The following is a 24,989-nucleotide window of genomic DNA, read 5'->3' as shown; positions in this document are numbered from 1 at the left end:
TCCTGTTTTCTATGTTTCTTAATGTCAGATATTGATCTCATATTGATTCATCTTGATGAAGGTTGGTTGAGGGAGACAACGATGGACACCAGTCCAAGATATGTAACATCTTATTTGAGACAAAATCTGATATTTTATAAATATATCAGGAATTTATAAAAAACACGTGTTGATTACTTAAGCACGAAATCCCATCATCATCATCATCACCATCATCATCATCATCATCATCATCATGATGAATCTATGATCAAATTATAAACCTCCACAATAAAAACAGTGGGCGGGGTTATCTTACGAGCGTACATTTATGGCGACCAATCACAGCCTCCCAACAGAGACGCACCTGAGTAGCTGCCAAAGCGCGAGGCGAGCCGTCTGTATAAAGAGCCCCGGGTCTCGCATGTTCTTCATCCAGCATCAGTCCTCCTCCAGTCGGACCTTACATCTCTCCGATCATGCACCTGAGCGCGTGCGAGTCGTGCCACTCCCTGCTCGTGCTCTGCGTCCTCCTGAGGAGTTGCCAACCCTTCAGGAACGACGCCACGGAGCTCCTGTTCTCACGCGTGAGCGCGCCGGTTCCGCCGGAGGTTCAGAGCAACGTGACCCTGAACCGCGCGCGGACCGGCGGGCGAGGAGCGGCCGGAGGAGCGGCCGACAGAGGAGGTGAGGACCGGAGGATGCTCCGCTTTGTCGTTTACCGGGTGTTCTCATACGCTCCTATGATATTAGTATGGAGACCAGAACGTGTGTTTGTGTGTGTGTGTGTGTGTGTGTGTGTGTGTGTGTGTGGTACTTTAGAAGAAGTTGCAGTGACCTTTCTGTGCTTTATTAAGATATTTGTTTTGTCCTTTTAATTCTGGTGATTTCTAATCTGAGGTTATTTGTACGACATTAAACAGTTATATCTGAAAACTGTCTTGGTTTGGCCATAGATTATTCTAGTCCAATCTCTTACATTGAGTTATTAATCAACTAGCAGCATTAGTAACATATGTAGAAAACAGAACTAACAGAAAATGCAAGCTGCACCATTAAAAAAAAAACTTGATTTGATTTTCTTCATTTTAAGGATGCATGCAGACACCAGCTCTTGATGAAGCTGTTTTTTGTCTTCCATCTCACAGAGCCAAATAAGAAACCACTTTAATCAGTCACTTAATCTCATCATCATGCCACCATCACTTACACGTTCTTCAAACGAGATTGCAGACGACATGCCTCATCAAAGCGCATCAAAAATATCATTCTATTGGCAAAACGTTGGCATGTATCACAAGAACCCTGCAGTTGTAGAATGATAAAACATATAAGTCACTGTGACGTTAGAAGGGATGTGTGGTATGAGATCTCTGCTGCAGACTCCCAGTGTCAGTGTCACTAAGTGTAACACACACCTGGCTGCAGGTAGAGTAGCTGCAGCTTAAAGAAGGGGAACAGGAAGCCTCTGATTGTTGGCTCTGAGCTCTATACCAGCAGCCGGCTGTGAAGGAAGGGGGGGGGGGGGGGGGTTCATTCATCATACTGTCACTGAGCTGTATGGAGCAGTATGAATGGACCTGAGCTTAGGTTACAGTAGTGTGGGGGGGGGGGGGGGGGGGGGGGGGGGGGGCGAGCCTGCAGCAGAATAACACAGAGAGTCGTATAGCTGCTGCACAGAGGTAATCCTGCTGTTAAATCCCTGCCACACTCAATATAAATACAAAGTTGTACTCTTTTCTCACGCGATGAGTCCTCAGCTTTTCGACGCAGAAAGGTCAAAACACTTTTGAGCTGCTTCCCTGAGTTCCTGTGACTTGCCAGAGGCTTCGAATTGGGCTCATAACCAACATAATGTACAGAGTAGAGGGCTGAGCAGTGATAATGTATTATCATGTGTTTACCTTTATAACGTCACCATGAAGTCAGGATGTGTAAGTGTGTTGTCTCAATTAGTGCTGAAGAGGACATTCTGATGGGAATCTCTCAAAACTAAATCTAACATCATAGCTGCAACAATTAGTCAATTAACTGAAATGAAGCAGCACCTTTCTAATGAGGAAATACTGATTTTGGTCGTGTTTTTAAGTCAACATTCTCTTGTTTCAGCTGCATTTCAATTCGTACATGATTATTGGGTGAATATTTTTGGTGTTTCGGAGTGTTGGTCGTACAAAACAAGACTTTTAAAGGGTGAACGTTTTTTCAGGCTTTTTCACTATTCACAGACATTTTATAGTAAAAAATAACCGTTAGTTGCCATCCCCATATGGTTTTCCATCCTGTGCAGCTGCCAGATTCTCACAATCCTGATTGTGTCTTTCCACAGAGCGAGGCCAAATCGGATGCAGAGAGCTGAGGTCCACTAAGTACATCTCCGACGGCCACTGCACCAGCATCAACCCCATCAAGGAGCTGGTGTGCGCCGGCGAGTGCCTCCCGGCTCAGATGCTCCAAAACTGGATCGGCGGCGCCTACGGCAGGAAGCTGTGGGGTCGCCGGGGCGGCGGCCAGGACTGGCGGTGCGTCAACGACAAGACCCGCACCCAGCGCATCCAGCTGCAGTGCCAGGACGGCAGCGCCAGAACGTACAAAATCACCGTGGTCACCTCCTGCAAGTGCAAGAGGTACTCGAGGCAGCACAACGAGTCGGGCAACAAGTTCGGGGTGACGGCTCTGTCGCCGCCGCAGCTCCTGCACAAGTCCAAGAGCAAGAGGAGGCCGGGGAAGAACCGGCTGAGCGAGAACTGGCACGACACCGAACCCTGAGACTCGCTGCGAAAAATCCACATGCACCTGCAGCAGGTTTTTGTCTCGGTGATATAGAGACTCGAGGTCCAGAGTTTGTGGATTAAACTTCTCAAAGTGACTGGGACTTGATTTAGGTGAAGCTGGTTCCTCGCTATGATGGAGGACTCCAGATGGCATGCTAAGGCCTTTTGTGGTTAAAAGATAGTGTGAACAGAACCGGGCTGTAAACCTTCTGGAGCCCCGAGCCAACACACATTGTCCCAGCCATATATGTTCCTATATATTCATTTTATACGCAGATGGAGATCTGCAGTCTCGGCACCAACACCAGTAAACGCCAAACAATCTTTTTTTGTAAATACTTTGTACATATATCAAAATTCTTACTTGCCTTTTTGAAGTATGGCCCATGTGTATAAAATTTTACTATGTAAGATTTATGATGTATGATGTAATATATTTTCCGTGGCAACATATAATATGATATGTTGGTTGGTGAGTGGCGTCAGCATGTGGGCGAAATCTGGAAAAAAGCTTTGTCATCAATCAAGTCTTGTAATAACTTTATATGAAATAAATATCACCTTTTATCACATGTATTGTTGTCAGTGGAGACTTTACCGGGTGCAAATGACTACATAACATTACACAACATTCCAAAAACATTTTGGTATGACTTTTCACTGCAGGAATAGTTTTCCAATGCCAAGGCTGATATAGTTTTGTGTTCTCGCGAGATGTGCTACCACAACCTACTTTCTGAAGCACAAGACAGAGAACCTGAAATCACGCGAGACCTGTGGCGACATGTAGCAGCTGCCGATGCGTCTCCAAAGATGCATCAAGTATTCACTTGAATTTAACCGGAAATAAAATATTTTCACCTTTTAAAATAAAAGTTGATTCTAAACAAAAAAAAACTAATCTTAAAAACAAACATCTGAGTGTCAAATTATGCAAGAGCAAATTATGTTTTGTTTAATTTGCTTCTACAATCGTTGTAAATGTGTTATTTAATCAATCAGTTCCACTACTATTGACAGTTTCAAGGGAATTGTCTACCATGTCTGGTACAGATCTTAATATATTTACTGGTAGTCCGAATTATATAGAAATTCATATTTTCTGTTGTCAGTGAAATACAGTGTGAGGACCTGGTACATAAGTATTTCGATTTTGAGACTTTAATTGAATTTACACTGGGGGACTACTATTTGTATTTTAATTATGGTAGTACTTTTAACGTAGTCTACACCTTTACTTTCATAACTAAGACATTTGAAAACAGTCTGCTTAAGGTTACAGACTTACAAGTACTTCAATGCGTTACCAATGGTGAAAGTAAACAACCTAGACTTGGGTTCTTTTATTTTGAAAGCATATACCGGAAGAACGCCATTCAACGGTTCTAGCTTGAACGTGCTGTTTTCCCAAACTCTCCATCCACGTTGCCGCTACATTCCCACCCCGCCCATCAGCTGGGGATGGACAGGTTTGAGAAATACCTGCCGTGACCCCCCCTCACCTGCCACCGGATGGAGGTTTACCACACCGACATGCAGAGCGACAGTTGTGATCCGGGCAGGCCCGCCGCTCATCCAGGGATTTTCCCAACACGCGAGCCCGGGAAGAGCGCCCTCCAGCCGGCGGAACGCAGCGTGGACTTCCCGGTGTCGGTGGTTCTTCCTGCCGGCGGCACCGGAGAGAGAACCGGACTACAGACACCGAAGCAGTTCTGCTCGTTTCTGGGTCGGCCGCTCATAAGCTACACTATCCAGGCTTTCGAGAGGTGGGAGAATTATAAAAATACTATAAGACTAACATGTCATAAACTCTCTTTGTGTGTATATCCAGGTAACTTCCAGGTGAGACGTTAGTGACAGCAGGAGAGGGAAACAGTCAGGATGTGTGTCTGTGCAGGCTGGGAATGTAACATGAACTCAAACGCTGTACTTAAGTACAAATGACAGGTACTTGTACTGTACTTGAGTATTTTCTTTTCACACCACTTTCTACTTCTGCAAGTATTTGACAGCTTCAGTTACACTAAAAACTAACATTAGTCACACAAAACCTATGAAGACCTTATAAATGAATCAGCTTATGAATTAAACTAGCCAAACAATACAGTGTTGTAGCTGATTGGCAGAACTTAATTTGGCAATTAAGTCATTTATCATGCAAAAAACATATGTTTCCCGCTTCACAAATGTGAGAATTTGCTGCTTAAAAAAAACAACAACTTTCAAATATATTCATAATTTTATTCCTGATGTGATTTTTTGCACATGAAAAGTCACCAATGTTGAAAAGCCTGCCTTCTTTCTCACCTCCGCACAGTTTTGAACATTTTACAAAACATCTGAAATGTGAGGAGGAGGAGGTTCCAGATGCCGTTAAAATGATCCGTTATGCACTACGTCCGAAGCATAATGAAGCTTTAACTCTGAAACATGTAAAGAACACAGAATAAGTAGTAGTTAGTGTGTTTTCTGTGGAGTATCAAGATACACTTGATGTCTCCTTTAGGCTGATCCAGTGAAATAAATACCCGACAAACGTATTGATGCACAAATCATATTAATATGCAATATTTCCTTAAATCAGTCTCACTCATTGATTTGCACTATTGTCCACACTGTGACATTAATATAGTAGCTACCACGGTATGTAGGCCCCTCACAATAATGACTTATCGTACAATATGTGGACACGACTCCAACCATATTTGCTGACCTCGACATTTCCCGTTGTGTTTACATGTATGTTTGTTTACAGTCAAGTAAACACTGTTGGCACTGTTGCCTTAGTTTGCGCTGTTAGCACCGTTAGCTCCTAGCCGCCGGCTGAGCCGTCGCCGTGTTGAGAGGCAATAGAAATATTCCCAGTCTTGTATTTGGCACCTTTTTAAAGGGTGTACTTGCTTTATTATACTATCATTAAGTGGCATGAAACGGTCTCAGAATTACAATAATATTGTTCATTGAACAATATGTCATCCAACAAAATGAGTTTACACATTTATATCAATCAACTGCAAGTGGACACAGAGAACCAGGGCAACAATAAACCAAACTATCTTCATGGCTAGATGTGACTAGAGGTAAATGAGAAAGTAGTTTAGTTGTAATGTGGCTGAACCGACCCTTTAATACTAATACCTGTGTACTGTTAGGTGTACCTCTGAAAGTACTTACTTACTTATTTTGACTCCAGTTCATCCTATTTCCATGTTGCCAGAGGATAAGAGTCTCTCTTCCACCACTGGAGGACGGACAGATTTCAGGCTCCATAACAGTGAAGAGAAGATGGATGTTTAAACTGCGTGGCGATCACCGCCTGACCCTCATTACAACAATACAATAACAACCGGTGTTTATAATCGGACGTGTCTCCTCTTCGCGTGTTGTCAGTGTTTACGTGTCGTCAGGAAGCGAGTGTGGAAACATCCTGGGACCAGAGAGCAGGACGGAGACGCTGCCTGTGTGGCCCCGCGTGATTACGGCGAGGTCGGAGGACGTCGCTGTCTGTCCTGAACTTAAGTGTTTCAGTCAGATGCTAGCAGATCCTAGAAGCTAGCAGTGAGTTAGCTTAGCTTAGCATAAAACCAGAAATAGGGAGAACCAGCTAGCAAAACCACAACTGGTTGTTTTTCACTATTTGAATTGCATCTCTGTTCTATGTCTCTTAATTACAATTTATTTCGGTTTGGACGGTTGGTTGGCAGCATTCTGAAGACGTCACCTTTTGGCTTTGGGAACTTTAAACAAGCATTTTTCAACGTTCTCCACATTAAAGCCGCAGAAAATAATCAATAGATTAGTTGCAGCCCTGCTTCCTAAATGTAAGGAGCTCTGGGTGGGGTGCTGGGTTCTGCCTTTCGTCCCCGGTTACTCGTGACTTCTCACCTCACTGAAACTGACGTCGCTGAGCTGAATGTGCGTTCTCGCAGGGTGTCGTGGATCCAGAGCATCGCGGTCGTCGTAGCCAAAGAAAACATGGAGCTGATGACGGACATCGTGCAGCGCTTCCAGCACAGGAAGGTTCGAGCGGTGCCAGGCGGCTCGACTCGTCACAGGTCGATATGTAACGGAGTCCTGGCTCTGGGGGAGGAAGAGGAAGAGGAAGAGGAGGAGGAGGAGGAGGTGAGGCCGGCGGCGGGCAGGCCGAAGGTGGTCATCATCCACGACGCCGTGCGGCCTTTTGTGGACGAGGACTTTCTGTCCTTGATAGCCACGGCTGCCATGGAGCACGGGGTCAGTATGATAAACGCTATTTCAACCAAAACTTGTTTTTGTTAGATTTGCTTCATTTATGTCTTACTGGTGCAGAGCCTGTTCAGAACGGGCTGAATCTTTGGACTGTAGTATTGCCGCTCGTACAAACAAATGTACCCACTTCACTCAGTAATACACCTGCCATGACATAGTAGCCTCACACACCCAATCGATGCTAATCACAAACACGAGTGAAATACAGTCTGGTTCTCTGGGGAAAGAAAACACCCAAGTCTGGCTACTCGCTGTCAGAAACATCTGCGAAACACTTAGCGGATGTATTCATTTCTAATTTGGCGTATTAGTTGCTTTCTTGACGTAACCACTGTGGTTATAAAGTAAAAAATTGATTTAATCAGTGTCGGTATTTTGCAGGCGGTAAGGTAATAAGTTAGCACGCAGCAACACAAGTTGAACCTGTCGGGTATCCAGGGTTTGGTTGTAACTCAGCATCCATGTAGCGTTAGCGGGCTCCGTCCACCTGAAGTCAATGAGCTACGGAGTCATTCAGACGACGTGCTCGACTCACGGAGCCCTGAAGCCCCCCCCCCCCCCCCCCCCCCCTTCACTATAATGAAAGACGAGTGAAATCAGTAAATTTAAGGAGCTAAAACCATCAAATGTTTGGCCAAAGTTTCTCGAAAAATGACTTTCAAATTAGTAGATTTCTGATGTTTTTTGTGTCAATCGAGTAATTGATTAATGGACTAATCGTTGCAGCTCTAGTCTTACATCATATTAAACGGAGTATGTTTGGGTTTTAGACCGTTGGTAACTTAGACATTTGAAAACATCACCTTGGGAAACTGGGATGTACATGTTTCACTATTTTTAGACGTTTTATGAACCAAATAATGAATCGTTAGTATATATCGCTCTATATAAGACAAAACAGATCAGTAAATCCCGGGAAAATAAGCGTATGTCAATATCTTTGGGCATCCGAGTCAAAATGATTGCTTGATTAAATAAAATAACAGATTAATCTATGATTTAATAATCGTTAGTTCAGACTTATAACACATGCTCATTAGAAGCTCAGGTCTCTGATGTTAAACCTTGCAGATATCTGGAGGCCTTTAGCTCACTGCTAACATTCAAATTCTGCCGTGAGGAAGCGTTCAAAGCTCAGTGAATATCAGTGAATTCTCATAATTAAACTTATCTCCAACGCTCGTTTGTGAATATGTCGTGAAGACGTGTAACCTCGATGCACTCTCAGTGTTTCCATTTGCACATGAAGGCAGGATGCGTCTAGTCGATCCTAATCCGTCTTCACATAGAGGAAACAGACCCCAGAATGCCAGTAGTTCCTCATGCTTGGAAAGCTCCGTGCAAGTAATTAAATCTCGACCGTAGCTCATACTTCATTTTTCTAAAGTGTAAACACATCCGTCACGGTGAGCTGCAGTGGCAGGAATCAAGCCTTTCACCTGGTGGGATGACGGCTTACCCCAACGCGACGCAGCGCTTTCGTTTGTGCGTCGCTGGGCTTCATTTGTCACCGTGCGGTGCGAACATAAACAAAATCTAAAAAATAAATAAAAATACAACAAACAAAGTCAAAGTTTTCCAGTCGGGCTCGGAACCAAAGAGGACAAACAGTTCTTGTGATCACACCTTTAAGGTCTCTCCGTCCTTTTTTGTTTTCTTTAGATTGACAGCTCCATCGCTCCCCGGTGGAAGCGTTTATACGTTCGGTGATAGATGGAAAACATTTGGTCTGAAGTCAGAGGCCGCTGCGACGGACACGCTCGCGGTTTAGTCTCGCAGTGATTCATGGCCGACACTCTGCCGCACGCAGGCCGCTCGGAGAGAAAGCAAGAGCTCCGCGATACAACCCTTCACAGCAGGCGGCCTGGTCTTCGTTATCTTGCCGGTGTCCACGCTCGTGGCGGAGAGCCCGTCTCCGCCGAATAAGCTGCAGAATTATTTCTGATTTCAACAGCATGCTGTAACACGTGGAACACATGTTCGCTTTTTCCTCTGACCGGCGGCTCCTGGCAACTGCCTCCGATCATGCTATAGTCAAATATTATCTCAGAAGCTGTGATTATTTTTGATTTCCAAGAAGTACAAGCAGTGCGTGCTCCAGCTGGTTAAGATAGATTCATGTTGCTCTGTAATGTGGCTGCGGTCTGGAAGTATGATCAGGGAAATGTTCTCTCTTTGAAATGTGTAGTTATGGCTGCACACAGATATCAAGATTATTTGAGAAAGAAAATCTGAACTGAAAGTCCGTTTATTAGTTCTGTCCAGCTTTCCACAGCATCTCGTGATCCTTATTCATGTTTCGTTATTATGTTGCGATAACAGTTGTTAATCTTGCTTTAGTCTTCCAAACAAACACGGCAAATTTGACATTTTATGTTAACATTTTGATTATTTTAATCTACAATAGACATCCAAAAGGAAAAGTGTCTCCATTAACTTGTAACATTAGTGTTTAAAGTGGTTTTGACTCTTCGTCAGTTAATCTACTCATTGATCGTTTTGGTCTTCGTCCACTAAGATTTAATTAGTCGTTTTGTCTTTTTGAACACACGAGATTAAATCAACAGAATGGTACGAGTGTTAGTCGACTGAGAATTTCTCCCGTGGAGGACTGACTCTCCATGTCAGACTGATTTCAGAACGCACCTGGGTTTTCCTCTCCCTGTACTGTCAACTCGTGTCCTCATAAGAATAAGAATTCAATGCAGCTTCACCTCATTTCATGCTGTCCAGTGTGACTCTATGTCTGCTCAGTTACGGTGTTTAATACTAATCCTTGTTCAGGCATTTAATCTGTCTTATTTTGATTCTTCTCTATATTTTTACATCTGCTTGTAAAACGAGCTAATTACAATTTTTGATGTAATTCAATTTTTTTGACAAAGTTCGTTTACTGTCAGACTTTATTAAGAATATTGTGACGACTTCAAACTGTATGTTTCACACCCCCAAGGTCCAAGATAGCTAAATATTGTTTGAGTAACGCTAAAATCATTATTCATTCGGTCAGTGATGTCACAGGTTGTTATGTTTTGATTCTTTTTGAGAGCAGCTTTGACACAAATGTGTAACCCTTAACAGAGCTCTTCTACGGGTAAAACATCTCTCTATCATTGCAATCAAAACAAACACTAACAACTCTTTCTCTGCCCAGGCAGCCGGAGCTATCCGCCCTCTCGTGTCGACGGTGATAGCCACCACATCAGAGGGCTTCCTGGATCACTCTCTGGAGCGAGCCAAGTACCGAGCCAGCGAGATGCCTCAGGGATTCACATACGATGTCATCTATCAAGCCTATCAGCGGGTAGAGTCCGTTTCTTTTAACTTACCTTAAACACTAAAGTGTTTGTTGACAACAGTCAGTGCGTACGTAATAAAGAAAGACAAGAAACACAGGATGATCATGATTACGGCGTCCCACGATTGAAAAGGAACATAGTCGACTACGATACTGACGTTTAAAATGCTTCCGCTGCCATAGAAAAGTCAGCTGCGTATCGAATCAAGTGCCCCCACCTGGGAGCCATGGAAACGTTTTTGGCTTCACTTTTGTGGAGATGTCAACCCTCTGAGAAACTTTCCTGAATGGAGCGGCTGCTGTCCAGAGTAGAAGAGTTCTAAACTGTAGAGCAGACGGGCTAAACCAAAATGCACTGAAGTCGGGTGAAGAAGAACCTTGTTTGTGTGTTAGTGTTTGCTCAATTAGTTTTTCTGATATTGTAAAGACCAATATTCTTGATCTGGTTACAATTTATAGTTAAAAATCAAAAAGAAATTGAGACGGGATAAAAAAGTCATAATATGGATCATCTATGATCGGCAATTAGCATCGCCGGCAAAAAGCGTGATCAGCGATCTCTAAAAGTTATAGTTGCTCCTTTTGTTTTCCTTTTCTGCTGATCCGATCCGTGAGTCTGATCCGTGATCCGATCTGAACCGTGAGTGTTATGATCCGATGCACCGCTAGAACAGGCCGTTATTAAAAGTACGTATTTCTCCGGGTTGTTTGAAACTTAATTATTTCAGTGCAGGACTACTCTGAGCTTGACAATCTGTCCTTCTGACTATTCCCAACATCCAGTTTTAAAGGTCAGCCAAACCGACACAGACTAATGAGCAGCAAAGCTACTGTGAGGGATTTACGGTGCTGGGAATCCGTTTATCTTTGTTTTGATGTGCTGAACTACGACAACTTCATTATCATCATCATCATGGAGAACAACCACCCAGGCACCTTGGATGAAAAGGATGAGCGCAGCACTGAAGAGGTCGAGCAGAACTCCAGGAGTTTTCCAGAGTTGATTTCTACAACAGCTACAGTATATTAGTGGAAATCAGAGGATGGACAGATCAAGTCCTGCATGCGTGTGAATTGCACAAAAAAAAGGGTCTCTCACATCTTAGAAAATGACAGTCAGGTTGAGATTTATGCTCTAAAAATTACACCACTTAGATGACAAAGGGCTTTATGGTGCTCATACATCATAACTGGCCTTTTACAGTCATCCATTGTTCAGCCTGATGTGCCAGAACCTGCAGGGTTCCACTCTGTTGGAGCTTGTGGCGCGAGCGCTATCATTTTCACTTGGCCTGCGCTGCGTCTGGGAAAGAAACGTTAATATATTCTGCCACACAGCGGCAGATTAGTCTGTGGAACAAATGTGAACAAAGGCTCCGTTGGAAAATGGAGAGAGAGAGAGAGAGAGAGAGAGAGAGAGAGCGCTGAAATTACATGGCACATTTAGGGTGGAGTTAATAGCCTTTGCAGTTGAGCGCGTTTTAATAGGTGTACCTGAAAAATGGAAAGAATTTTCCCGCTGACGTAAAGACTTGGCAGACGTTTCTAATGCAAACCGACTTAATGTGAAATCTGAATTGCAGAAGTTCGACCTTATTTATTTTGCTATTTCATCCTTGACTCCATTAGGTGGTACCGATCGGCACTTTCTTTTATTGAAGGACGCAGCAAACCTTTGAGCTAAGAGCTGAAGTATGCCTCCAATTGGAGCCACATTTGTCCGCAGTTATTTTTACTGCTGGCACGTATTGGATCTTCAGATTGCTCTGAGAGCCCTGTTGGCTTTGGCGCTGGCCTTTTCAGAAAATGAGCTCACACTTATGCTGCGGTGTCGAGGCAGACGAACCGGGGAGGTCGCTGGAGAAAAGAGAAGGTTTTGGTGGTGGTGGTGGGGGGGATGCTTGAGAGAGTGTCCCCCCCCATCTCTCCTCCTCTTCAACCTTTCAAAAGATAGGGAAAGTGTCAGGTTAGGACTGTAGGACATTTGCGCGTTGGTGGCTTGACGTCCATTGAGGGTAGAAGAAGTGTGTGTTGAAAAGACAAAGAGTGGGCGGACACTTTATCCAGTCCCCAGTGGAAGCTTTTGTACCGGGAGAGGTTGGATTACCTCAAGACCTGAGAGCGTATTACTGCTGTTCCAGGGTCCACGGAATGAAAGACCCCCCTCTCCTTTTTATAGCTTGATAAAGTATTACCCAGGTATAATCTCAGGTAGCATGGACGTGTCTTTGTAGTCCGGACTGTATTTTACAAACCAAACGAGCTCGTCGCCTCAATCCAAACTTCCATGTGATCGACACGGTGTGAGCTTTCCCACAGCTGTGAGTCAAAGCACAAATAAAATGCTCAATGCTACAACAAAGGGTTGGAACTGATCTTTAATTAAGATAAGTATTTATACTTTATGAGGAGCGTAGCTAAGTGCATTGAGCAGATACACTCCTCAGGAGTTCATGAGGGCTGAAGCAGAGTTTGGAAAGTGAGTGTTTGCTAACGCGTTCAACATAAAAACCATTATGAGGTGATAATATGTCAATGTTGTGTTGTTGTTTTTTAGGTTTTATTCCTCGAGTGGCTTAAAAAAAAATCAATTAATTCAGCTTTAAGTGAATTTGTTATTGAAATAGGTAACATGTTTAGAGCAGGAACTTGTTAAACCGAATAATTAAACAAGACTAAAAATCTCACCAGCAGTTAATCCTCAGTGTTTTTGTTGCTACGGATTTTGGTCGGTACTACTACTCATAAAGAATTGTGGTTTAATAACCCAACCTTACACACACAACTTTCCATTTCTAGTTTTTATTTCCTCTAGGCCGGAAAACCCCCAATTAAATCCGAATTTCATTTAACTTTCCTTTGGGATATTGTAAACAGCCAAACAAAGTGAACACATTAATGTGCTCAGCTTTTACAATTGGATTTGGGACTCCAGCCTCAACATTCACATCCAGATTTGCCCTCACCTGAAAATACTTGTGATTCGTTCAATTAGACCTTTTAGTTCATCCTGGCTCACAAAAAGACTTTTTGTTCTGCCCCCTCTTCGTCGTTTTGGTCGAAGTCGACTAAGATTTCTTTAGTCGATTAGTTATTCTTCCTTTTCATGCTGAATGACTTATTTCCAGGAAACTTCTGAGCACAATATTTAAAGTGGTGCTTTTGTCTTTGTGGAGAAACTTACTCCTACTAGTATTCGTGGACTAAGAACTTATTTTATTGAGAACAGCCCTGAAGATTTTTCATACCTTTAGTATTCATTTTTTCCTCTCAGAAGTGACATCCAGCTGATTAGGACAGCTCTCACCTGACTCCCTTTTGTTGCGTTTGCAGCCACAGTCACCCGTGTTTTTATATAACAAGTATTTATATAACATATTTATTAAAGCAGCTTTTCAGAATTCATACAAGCAGGAAATTTGCATTGGTATCGTTTCCGTCCACTGAAATATACAAGAACCAAACGTTCTTACCTACTGATGAGCCTCGGGAACTGTGACTTGAAAAACAAGACAAAGTAAAGTACCGGAACAAAAAATGTCACATTGCAGTTGTATGCGTTTCTGCTTTTCTGATCAAATTAAAGTACTATACTATACTATACGGGACATAAACCATACATTTTAAACTTTAACCCCTATTCTAAGAATTCAGCTTTGGTTTTGTTCTTCATTTCTAGAAAGAAGTAGGAATGTTAGCGGCATGGCTTTCTGTCAGTCTGACTTTCAAACTGAAGCATCTCAACAACTGTCTGATGCATTGTCATGGAATTTTGTGCAGATATTCATGATCCTCAGTGGATGAATCCTACCGACTTTGGCGATCCACTGGCTTTGCCTCTAGCTTCACTTTTGGGTTTGAGCGAATAACTCGCCAACTGTTGGATGGATCTCCATGGTCTCCTCAGGGTGAACTGTTAGAACCTTTGTGATCCGCTAACTTTTCCTCTCGTCCCATTTCAGGTCAAAATGACTTACACTCACATCACTCTCAGCTGTACTTTTGTCAGAAGCAATTAGCAACATATTAGAATGATAACACGCTGGACTAAAACTAAACATCAGCATGTTAGCATTGTCATTGTGATGACGCATGTTAGTCGCTGATGTCAGCATTTAGCTCAAAACACAGATGTTGCAGAGCCGCTAACATGACTGAAGACTATTAGCCGTGTTGATAATCAGCTACATTTGGCCTTTTTTAATGACGTTTATGTGATGGGCTGGCCAGTTAATTAACAGAAAAATCTAAAGTGGCCAAGTATGTGTACAGATGTGTATCAGTGTTCGTATGTGTAACCGGGTAACGCTGCAGTGGAACAACACGCTGCACCTCAGTTCGTGTTCGATGGAAATAAATTGTTGTCAACAGCCGCTCCTCTCCGTTGTCATCCCCCCCCCCCCCCCTCTCTGCAGTGCAGTGAGTCAGACTTTGAGTTTGGCACCGAGTGTCTCCATCTGGCTCTGCAGTACTGTGGCACCAAAGCCAAGCTCATCCAGGGGCCGCCAACACTGTGGAAGGTGAGCTCGCCAGGGGCCCCGGGTTTTGGGGTTTGGGGATTTGGTGACATTTTGGCTCCCACAGCTGTGTGCCCGCTGCTGATTTATCATATGGGCACAAACAAAGCTCACGGATTGAAAGTGAGCGCCGCTGGCAGAAGAGGGAGCGCTAAGATATCGAATGTGGCGTCCAGGATTAGCATGTAGAAATTAGTCTCAATGTAAATGTTCTGAATTTAACCCTCCGTCAGATCATGTAGCTTTCGGGCTTAAACAGTCACTTTGCCCAAATTACACAAAGACATCTTTTTCTTGTTAGACTCAGTGTTATCAAGCCGTGAAGATGGTTTTGGTTTTGTGTGCTGAGGCTCTGAGATTTCTGCCTTCTCTCCAGTATAATGGACATAATGTTGTTTGTGGTTCTCAAAGCATCGGAGACGTTTGAGTACATTTTGAATAACATTTGCAGAACAACTTGTCTTTCCCAGAAACAATTCCCCCGGTTACTCTGGTAAACACAGAGTGGTGCTTCCCAACCTTTCGCTTGCGATAAATACCAAGTCGTGACCTCACGGCGCAGGTTTGGTGTCTATGAGTCAAGAGAAGCTCAATTAAAGAACTAAAGATCGGCTCTATGGAGCCACAGGAACAGAATCTGGAACTAAACGTCAGCGTTGCTGCTTCTGAGCAACTAGTCCGATAACCGATTAAAAACAAGAACATGTCATGTTTTGTTCTTTGTGCACTGCAAACCTAGCTTGGATAGTTGTCTGCTGGAACCAAACCAGAGAATGGACCTTTTTGAAAGCAGTAACCCAGACAGGAGGAACTTAGTTTAGACCCTTTCTGTCGAAACTGTTCCTGAGTTTCTGAAATGCTTCCTGGTCGCCCGATAAAGGTCTTGCAGTGGGATCATGTTGTTAGATTCTTTCATTTACATTTTTAGAGGTTTGAAGAGGAAAAAAACTTTACAGTGTTTCTCAAGAAAAAGCAAAGATGAGAGAAAAGTTCAAAGAAATACATTTATTTTCCTTTTCCTATTCATCCTCTCGTCACACCAAACTATTCATTTAGAGTCACTTTTTCAGTGCTTTGAAGAACCCAAATAATATTCCATCCATCTTCGGTGTGTTTGCTCGGGAAGTTATTTTTCAGAGGCACGTATCTCAAAATCTTGGCACATAAAATCCAAACTATCTGCCTCGCCAGACACCTCCATAGATGAACATGTTTAAACTCAAGATATTTTGTTCTCCAGGTGACCTACAAACGGGATTTGGCTGCTGCAGAGTCCATCATCAAAGGTGAGTTACCTTCTTTGTGCATTTTCCATCGTCATCATTTGCCTGTACGGTTTATAGTGTTTCATCTTCTTATGCTCCATACACACATGATGAATCCATGTAGACGTGTATACATGAAAGCGTCTCTGCAGTAGGTCTTCTCAGGCAGGTTAAATGGTCAGAAATGAGCAGTGAGAGAGTGTTTGTCTCTTTCTGTTGAATACAATGACCCAAAATCACCCCTCGCTGTACCGAGAGGGATACATTCTTCGTGGCATTGTTCAGCTCCGCGCACAGCAAGTCAGGACAAGGGCTACTATCACAATCAGAGACGTGGAAATAAACACAGTCCCGTATTTCACCCCCCGCCAGCACCTGGACCAACAGTTACCTGTTTGATGATGACATGAGGTGCACAGTGATTATTCCCAGAGCCTCTGATGTGAATGAATTCATTGTGTGTGTGTGTGTGAGTGTGGAAGAAAGTTCTTACATCTGTCAGTTTGAGAAACTGTCGTGTGTTTCAGTATGTGTGTGTGTGTGTGTGTTTGTATCCTGGTTAGAAGTGTGTGTGTGTTTGTGTGAACACCCATGAGCCACTTTCTCAACAGATGCCTTTTTAAGTGAGGCGGCCGTCCTGGAGGTCCTCAGGTTCTTGCAGCTGTCGATGTTGTTTCACAAAGCACAAGTTGGCCATCTGAACTCAACGTTCTCAAAACTCTACTTAAACTATAAACTCATGTTCTAAGCCTTCGTTTTAAGACCATGAACCACAGTTGCGAAAGTAGGAGGAGAAGCAAAAGTCCCATTCATATTTCCCATAGACGATGTTACCTGACAGTTATTTGTCATTCATTGATAAATATTGAAGGTACACGCCTGCGTTCGTTGAAACTTTAAAGGTAGATAAACTGGTGCATTCCAGCATGAAACATCAATCTGGAAACACAACCTGCATCTTAAATCAATTTACTTCCAGATTTTGGGTTACTTCAGGATGAATTCAGCAACTATGGCAATGTGTTTTGTTCCCAAATTAAACAACAAATCTCTTTGAATCACTCTGATTCTTGCCCCCGACTGGCTTCTTCTTCATGGCAGTGGCGACCGAGGCTCATGGGTAATTTAGAGCCGAGCAACGTGCCAAAATGATAGACGACAGGTACAACTGGTGGCGTCAAAGCCTAAACCTAAAGGGCTGTTACATTCAAACATTTCTGTCATTTCTAGCGACACTGGCCTCTGATCTATTCTCCACAGAGCGCTGCAGGAATGAGTCCTAAATCCCGGAAATGAGTCAGCAGTTTTGCACTTCCTGTGTCTCGAAGTTTTTGGTTACGTGCCTGAAATTAGGTCTGTGGTTAACACAAGCGTTAAGAGATTTTAACGTTTTGTTCTACCACATGAAATACGTCGGTAAATACCCCTCTCGTGAATTTTGAAGCTTTTTACGCGTCTTAACGAAGGCGGTTTTTAACAAGTGGCTAAATGAGACGCCATCGAGCTGAACAGCAGTCAGCCTTTAGCTCAGCGCGGGTGACGTAAAGTCATGCGACCGTGGTGTTGTTCGCTTTATAGCCGAACATTAGTGGTGTTCATTTGCGAAGATTAGCACTCCATGGCTGTGAATAATCAACCCAAACACGTATAGGACAAGTGACTTAAAGCAGGTCACTGCTGTGCACCATCACTCTGATCATATGTTGTGATATTTATTATATATGTTAAATATGAGAAGCTACTGAAAGACGACATCGGTTGGTAGGAAACCGACAAACACTCAACCTCAGAATATTCTCTTTTACATGTGAAATAATTGTTTCCCCACAAACCTTTTTACAGTGTCTGTTTTTCTAGCCTGGTTGTGATGTTCACAATTCATTATTTGTGTAAAGCTTATCTGAAGGACCTTTACTGAAGGAAACCAAACTGCCTGCTTGCGTTCATGCACATGAACGCTCTGACATGTCGATAAAGGAATTTTCTCAGTCACACGTGTTTGTCTTGCAGACGCTCTATCGCGGTCGGCCTGTGTTATCACAGGTGGATCTGCACGCGCTGCCACGCTGGCTGATGCCCTCCAGAAGGCTGTCGGAGCTCTCGGCACGGTAAGAGTGTGTCACTCTCGGATATTTAAAGTGCCGGTTACGTCCATGGCGGCGTTACTGAAGATCCCCGTGACTTTGGCACTTTTATTTTCCTCTATCTCACCGTCCCTGTACCTCCGATCCCCCAACAAACTCAACGTGAGCTCCGCGTGGGTGGCCCTCGGCGGTGAGACTTGCCATCTGCGGTCAGACCCTCTAATGGAGCCTGTCTGTGGCGTCCACGCTCTGCAACTTTCCCTCCTCCTCCTCCTCGTTTTCACCCTCCATCCCCCGACCTCCACCTCTCACTCCCCTGCATGCAGGAGAGCAGATGGCAGTCATATTCTCTGTGCCGTGGGAGTCAGCCTGATTAATGGAGTGTTTAGTGATGAGTTCTTACCTCCTCCTCATCCTCCCTCCACCTCTGCTCAGTCTTGACAGGATCCCACTTCCCACCACGGTTCACATCCCTCCCTTTTCACTTTAAATCTAATTTTCTTTGGGCACATCAAAGTCCCCATGTTGCAAACATCCTCCGTTCAGTTTGCAAAATGGTTCCTAATAGACGATGGAAAACAGCATCCATATGCAAAACGGTGCGAGTGACAGTCTGAGATATTCAGTCAGACGGCACACAGACCACATGTGAAGTGTTCTTACCTCAACAACTGTTGGGTTTCCCTCGAGCAAGCCCACGTAACCACTCAACTCAAGCAACCTTTCGTCGGATCGCTCTCCCACGACGGACGGACATGCGGTAGTTGTTGTGCACAGGACGGGTTCTTCAGAAATAATTCAAAGCTGTGTTTAGAACAAGACAGTGAGGATCCTCCGCTGCTGACGAGCTACGGCGGTCGATGTATGAGCTGTAAGATGAACCCTACAGCAAAGGTGTTCGGCTGTATGAAGGGGTCCACGTTGTAGGGAAGAGCTCATTCAGGTCTAATATTATGAATGCTTTCCACAGTTCTGTCCTCTCTTTTAGAGGCGCGTCGATGTAATCGCTCAGCCGGAAGCTGAAAGTGAAGCTCTGTTCCCAGCTGGGATCGTTTACTTGCACCGCTCTCAGATGGCTCTATTTTAAAGATGATTGTCCTTTCTCTTAATGTGTACTCCCTTCTGTTATTTGAGTAGTTTATCTTAGCTGAAAATAACATATATATGTATATCTATATATGAACAAGTCATATTTATTTTAGACTTGATGTCAAGACAAATATCTAATATGATAAAATGATGATGAAGTGATTGCACAACTGGTTGCCGGAGGAATACAACTGTAAGGCGGTAATTCTAGTTTATTTCATGGTTACAGAACCTGTGATTTAAATTCTGAAAAGAAATAAAATACAAGCTTCACAAAATGTTACATATCTTTTGTATTGGATCATATCCTACAGGCGTTTCTTTTTTTTTTTTGTCCCCATCACATATTACTCATCCCCAGAGCAGACAAATCGTCCACACATGGCTTCATTTGTAGGAACGTGTTCCCCGGATCATCCTGATGTGGATATAAATTCCCCGTGTGTTGGTGTGTTGACAGTGGCAGGGTGGAGGCCGTGCACGCCACATTACACGTTTCCATGTTTCCAGCATGATCCCAACAGTCCATCCTCCTTTAAACTCGCTCCAAGTCGTGCGGATCTGGCTGTCCGGTGGTGGACCGGGGCCCCCAGAGACGGATTGGTGTCGGCGTCGGCCTCTCTTTGGATCGGCTGATTGGAGCCGTTCCCGTCTGCGCTCAGGTGGCCGGTGATGTGTGTTCTTTTCCGGTGCGCGTGTTATCGGAATCAGATACATCATTTTTTCGGGGAGTTTGGGAGGGAGGAAGAATAGAGGGGGGAGATGAAAGGAGAGTGGAAGAAGTGGAAGATGAAGAATTACCTTTGTCCCAGTGCCATTACGTGAATCTAATATAGGGATAAGTGTGTGTGAGAGAGAGAGAGACACACACACACACAGAAGGAATATGATTATGGGATTCTCTCAGCAGGATGTTATCTGAGAGATCCATTGGATGTAGTTTTAAATCCAGGCTTACAGAGAAAAAGGGAAAAGTTGTTAGTTGATGTAAAAACGTACAAAAAATGAATCCGTCAAGTTATCTCCTGAAAATCCCACATTACAGGAGGATTACACACGTTCACACATGAACTCCCTTTCAACCCTTTTATCTTTTTAAGTGCCTTCACTGGACAGTTGGGGGTTAAAGGCATTGTTCATCAACTGTGCCTGTAGCTGCTGTTAGTTTCCATCATGATGCCGTTATCATTTCCACATAAGTTTGAATCTGACGCATGATTTGTGTCATTTCCTTTCACTCCTATGGAATAAATCTTTCTCTGCTTTCTCCAGCAGCGTAGCTCTAAAGATGGCGATGCTCGTCTGTCCTTCGGTCTCTTCCTTCTTCTTTGGTTGAGACTGAAATATCTCAACAACGTTTGGATGCATTGAGATGAGACTTTCTGCAGACATTCATGGAACTCAGACGATGTAGTCTTCCCAATTTTACTGATCCGCTGACTTTTTCCTCCAGTGCAACCATGACTTTTGCCATGTGTGAATATTGGGCTTTAATTTCTCTGCTGGCCAGAAACACGACTTTAAACTAAATGCTATTGTTGCCGCGCTATTACTGGATGTGTAGATAAGCCACTGTTTCTAACACGTTTGCCATAACAACTTTATAAGGTGATACTATGGCAGTTTTTTTTGCTACAGCCACATTCCACTGCCAAAAGCAGCCAAAATACCCAAATACAACAACTTTAAGTATATGTAAATGAGATATTTTTTAGTTTAAACACCACATTGTTTTAAATTAGACACTAGTTTAAAGTGTAGCTCAGTGCTGTGCTGAGCTCTTTGTTTTCCTTGCGTCCTCCCAGTGGTTTGGTCGCTGAGCGTCCGTGGCTTCTTGACTCTCCAGGCCATGCTGAAATTTAAATAAACATTCCGATTCTGGGATTTCATGCCCAACCTGGTTTAGATCATGACAACTTTTTTTTTTAAACCCCCGCAAATCTACATTTCTAACTGAAATGACCCCCCCCCCCCCCTCCCGAAGCCATGGGCAGGTATCTTTCAGGACCAATTAACCCTCCGACATATGTTTCCCATAACTATTTCAAATTTCCGATGGCTTTCCTGTTATTTTAACGGGTACAACAACTGTATCTCCATGTGCCAAACTCAGCCTGGATGTTTATTTCCTGCGTGTGTGAAATTGTAAGACCAGGCTGTAATTAGAGGCACAACAACAAAGATGAATGTTAAACAGACATGGTGGACGCGCCGTCCTCTCCGGTTGCCTCATATTGTCTCTCGTGTGCCACGGTCGAAGACGAGTGGAAAGATCAGGACCCAAATGTGCTGGATCTTTGTGCTAAAAAAGCTTTTACGATTCTTGGCCACACGTCGGCCTTTGACTCAATTTGCAGCGTCGTGAAATGCGAGTTGGCTCGTGTCTGATCGCTGTCCCCGGCTTTTTGCGTGCGACAGGATTTTCCTGCTAGTTCAGAAGTATGACGGAGCCCAGAAACTGTTTATTTTGCGTAATGTCCTCCATTTTGTTCTAATAAGCTTCTGATTACAGTCGATGGAAGTTGGCCACTCGGCTGCGTACTCCCTAAATGTGTTTGGATTTATGTCAGTTTACAATCATAAAATCTGTCATGGCAGGAAAGCAGGTGGGTGTGCTCTCACACTAAATGATTGAAGAAGTGTCTGAAAGAAAAACCAGAAGCCTCTTGACCTTTTGTGCGCTGAAGTCAATCTGTCACTCGACATCAGAAGCATTAGGACACAGCGGTGCTGCAGCTCTTGCTTATCATTCAGGATTTTGCAACAAGCAGAATGTCAGCTGCATATTTAACGTCAGGCTATCTCCGTCTCACAGGAGCTGGATGTCATCCCAGATCTGATGGGAGAAAACGCCAGGTGTCTGTTAAAGGAGTGGAACTTCATCCAGCTTTCTGTAAGTTCCCATTTTAAGCTCCGCTTTTCTTAGAAATGAAAACATGTCAGTGTAAATATTCATCTGCTCTGACTAAAGGAGGGTCGAGACTAAAAGCTTCTAGCATACGTTTTAATCTTGTTGGTCATCACGGAGAAAAATATCATTTTTGCTCCAAAAGTTCTTATCTAGTTTTTGATTTCCTCGGCCTCCAGGTCAATCGTTCTTTCCTGTCTGACGTGGAAGCGATGCTGACGGGTTTGGAGGCAGCGAATCGGGCTCTTCTCCACCCGCTGGTCGTCATTTGGGTGAGTTCAGACCCGAATACTGCAGCCACGGCTGTGCAGCAAAGACTTCTCAGACTCGCTGGAGGCTCTGCGAGGCTGAGACATGAATACTTGTAACAAGTTTCATGGCTAATTCATCCAAAATGTTGTTGGTTTCACTCAAAACCACAAAAATGAACCTCATGGTGGCTCTAGATGAAAGGTCAAGGCTTCACCAAAGTCAGTAGAATGCCATCAATTTCATGGCAATTCATCCAGTAGTTGAATTATTTCAGTCTGGACCAAAGTGACGCGCTGACTGACGGACCGTCGCTGCCACCAAAAGCCACCTGAGATTCCACACGTATCCTACACTCTCTGGACTGCAGTCCTTGTTGTCTGAAGGACAGATTTGTAAACCAGTGAAGAAGAACAAATGCATAGATGATGAGTTACAGGAGCTATCGGCCCAGCTACTCCGGCATGCAAAGTTACAGGGAGAAGACTTGAATGCGTAAAAGCCGATCTCAACTTCTTAAATTTGGACCGGTGCCGAGATAAAACTTGGTAATGAGGAAAACGGAACCTAGAAAGTCTTCAGTCGGTAATGTGTGTTTTAACCAAAATAATGTAATAAGTGCAAATGTCACACAGCATTAGTCGATTAAACCACTGCCTTGATTAGTGTTTTGTACGCTAGAGTCCCAATAACGCTGTTAGTCACCGTACAACAGGTTTCATTACTGCAGGACTTGTCGAAATGACACCAGAACAAAATCATCGATATAAATCTTACTTAATACTTTCATTCTTCACTTGAAAAGGAACGTAGATGAGCGAAAAGCTTTCTGTGTTCTTTTCTGACTTTTCTTTTTGTTAAATGGCTGTTTTGCTTGAGTCTATCATCGATATATATGCAACACATTCCGTCTTCACAGTCATCCTGGATGCGATTTTCTGACCCACAGACTTTTCTGAATATGGACGTATAGTCTCTGTGACGTCGTCGTAGGTTTCTAAAGAGCTGTTGTGAAGCTCAAAGGGGGGTTGCTCAAAAACTTGGCAGTGAAGACAGTCTCCAAAAACGTGCAAAGAGGTGGATCGTATGTGGAGATAAGGTGGCCCGGGTGACGCAGCAGAGAAGAGAACTAGCAGTCCGTCACTCAAAGCAACCAATTCGGCCTAAAATAATAAAATGATTAACTGCAGCTTTTGGCACTTCCCCGTTGACTTCATTTCTCTTGTACTTTACATTTTCTGTGAACGTCTTATTTATTAAGACTGTTTTTTTTCTTGTAATATTGTATATTTATAGTTTATATTCCTTTTAAACATATAAATAATAATAGAATATGGAAACGTTTTTTTTTCCATCTTAGATTATTCCACAATATTTACTAAACAGCTATAAGAGATAATAGCTCTGTTTCTATTTCAGGAAGAATAACTTCTTACAGGTTTATTATTTCTACAAGTTATGAGAGAATATTATTCCATAAACTATAAGTATACGTTGTTATTAACGGCCTGCATCAGGTTTCCAGACCTTCAGTAAGTGTATAAAGAGCAACTGTGTCTGTGGAAGTGGAACACGTCTTACTGTCGTTTCCCACACTTTGCATGAACTTTTCTTTGAGCGTTGTTGAATGCAGACATCTGGCGGAGGACGGATTGAGTTTCTTCGAGGTACATGAACTACACAGTCAATCTTTGTCTTTTTTTTTTTTGCGCTTGTAAAAACGTCACCTGTAGTCCGCCTCATGTGTCCCGATGAGCTACGTAGCTGTTTGAAAACCGTACACCTCCAAGGAGAGCGCCGCTCGGCCTCGCTTACCATTCACTGACATCCCCCTCTAGCAGAGTAACACTGACCTAAGAGCTCCCAGGGAGAAAACCCGAAAACAAACTGATCAAATCTGATCCAAGAAACATTTCAACATTTGTAGAAAGGCCTCTAAACCCTCTTTTAATTTAGAAAATGTTCCTCTTCCACTAACACAGAGAGCAGGTAACAAAACAATGACAGGTTATAAGAAAGAAATAAACCTACAGAGGGCCGATTTCTACCACAAACAAGTCTCAATCACTGCAAATGTCACGCAGCATTACTTCACTCTCCTATTGGTTGTACCAAGTTTTCAATAAAGATTGGAACACACACACACACACACACACACACACACACACACACACACACACACACACACACACACACACACACACGTAATCACACAGACTGAAGCTGGGTTTTAGTGGGATCGACTCCCTAAAAAAGCATGTCAGAGTTCCCACAGCTCCCACTGTCAACATGTTTCTGTTCTACAGACCGTTTCAACAGAATTGGGTCCATGTTGACTCCCTGTAGGCTGATGTCATTGACGTACACGGCAATAAGGAATATATATTTAAAGAAAGAAAGGGTCATCACGTCATTGTGACACCATTTCTAATTGTGCAAGTACAGGTATTAAAGTCAACATTTACAGAGGCAGATAAACTGTAACCTCCTGCCAATAACAGGACACATTATCTTTAGCTATTATCGAGTTGGCTAACGTTAGCCCTCCTGGACTACCAACCATTAAACTGTGAATGAT

The 24,989-nt window shown here is 43.4% G+C and overlaps 2 protein-coding genes across 2 annotated transcripts in view; both read left to right on the top strand.

Moving 5' to 3' along the window:
* Positions 1 to 458: 458 nt before the first annotated feature.
* Positions 459 to 2,749, top strand: sostdc1a (sclerostin domain containing 1a; the record flags this gene model as incomplete). The annotated part of the gene is made up of 2 exons (XM_079164060.1): positions 459 to 666; positions 2,309 to 2,749. The coding sequence occupies 2 exons, from the start codon at positions 459 to 461 to the stop codon at positions 2,746 to 2,748; spliced, it is 648 nt and encodes a 215-aa protein (XP_079020186.1). The 3' UTR covers position 2,749.
* A 1,419-nt stretch (positions 2,750 to 4,168) lies between these two features.
* Positions 4,169 to 24,989, top strand: part of crppa (CDP-L-ribitol pyrophosphorylase A) — a 41,736-nt gene continuing 20,915 nt past the window's right edge. The window contains exons 1-8 of the mRNA XM_079165152.1: positions 4,169 to 4,519; positions 6,683 to 6,986; positions 10,156 to 10,305; positions 14,715 to 14,819; positions 16,057 to 16,102; positions 18,092 to 18,189; positions 22,070 to 22,147; positions 22,342 to 22,434. Coding sequence (XP_079021278.1) covers positions 4,266 to 4,519; positions 6,683 to 6,986; positions 10,156 to 10,305; positions 14,715 to 14,819; positions 16,057 to 16,102; positions 18,092 to 18,189; positions 22,070 to 22,147; positions 22,342 to 22,434 — 1,128 coding nt within the window. The 5' untranslated portion in view covers positions 4,169 to 4,265. The remainder of the gene's footprint in view (positions 4,520 to 6,682; positions 6,987 to 10,155; positions 10,306 to 14,714; positions 14,820 to 16,056; positions 16,103 to 18,091; positions 18,190 to 22,069; positions 22,148 to 22,341; positions 22,435 to 24,989) is intronic.

This window comes from Pholis gunnellus (genome assembly GCF_910591455.1).
Source record: "Pholis gunnellus genome assembly, chromosome: 8".
NCBI classification, from domain to species: Eukaryota; Metazoa; Chordata; class Actinopteri; order Perciformes; family Pholidae; genus Pholis; species Pholis gunnellus.
Note: the sequence above shows the minus strand (reverse complement) of the source record. Positions and strands in the feature narration are given on the sequence as shown.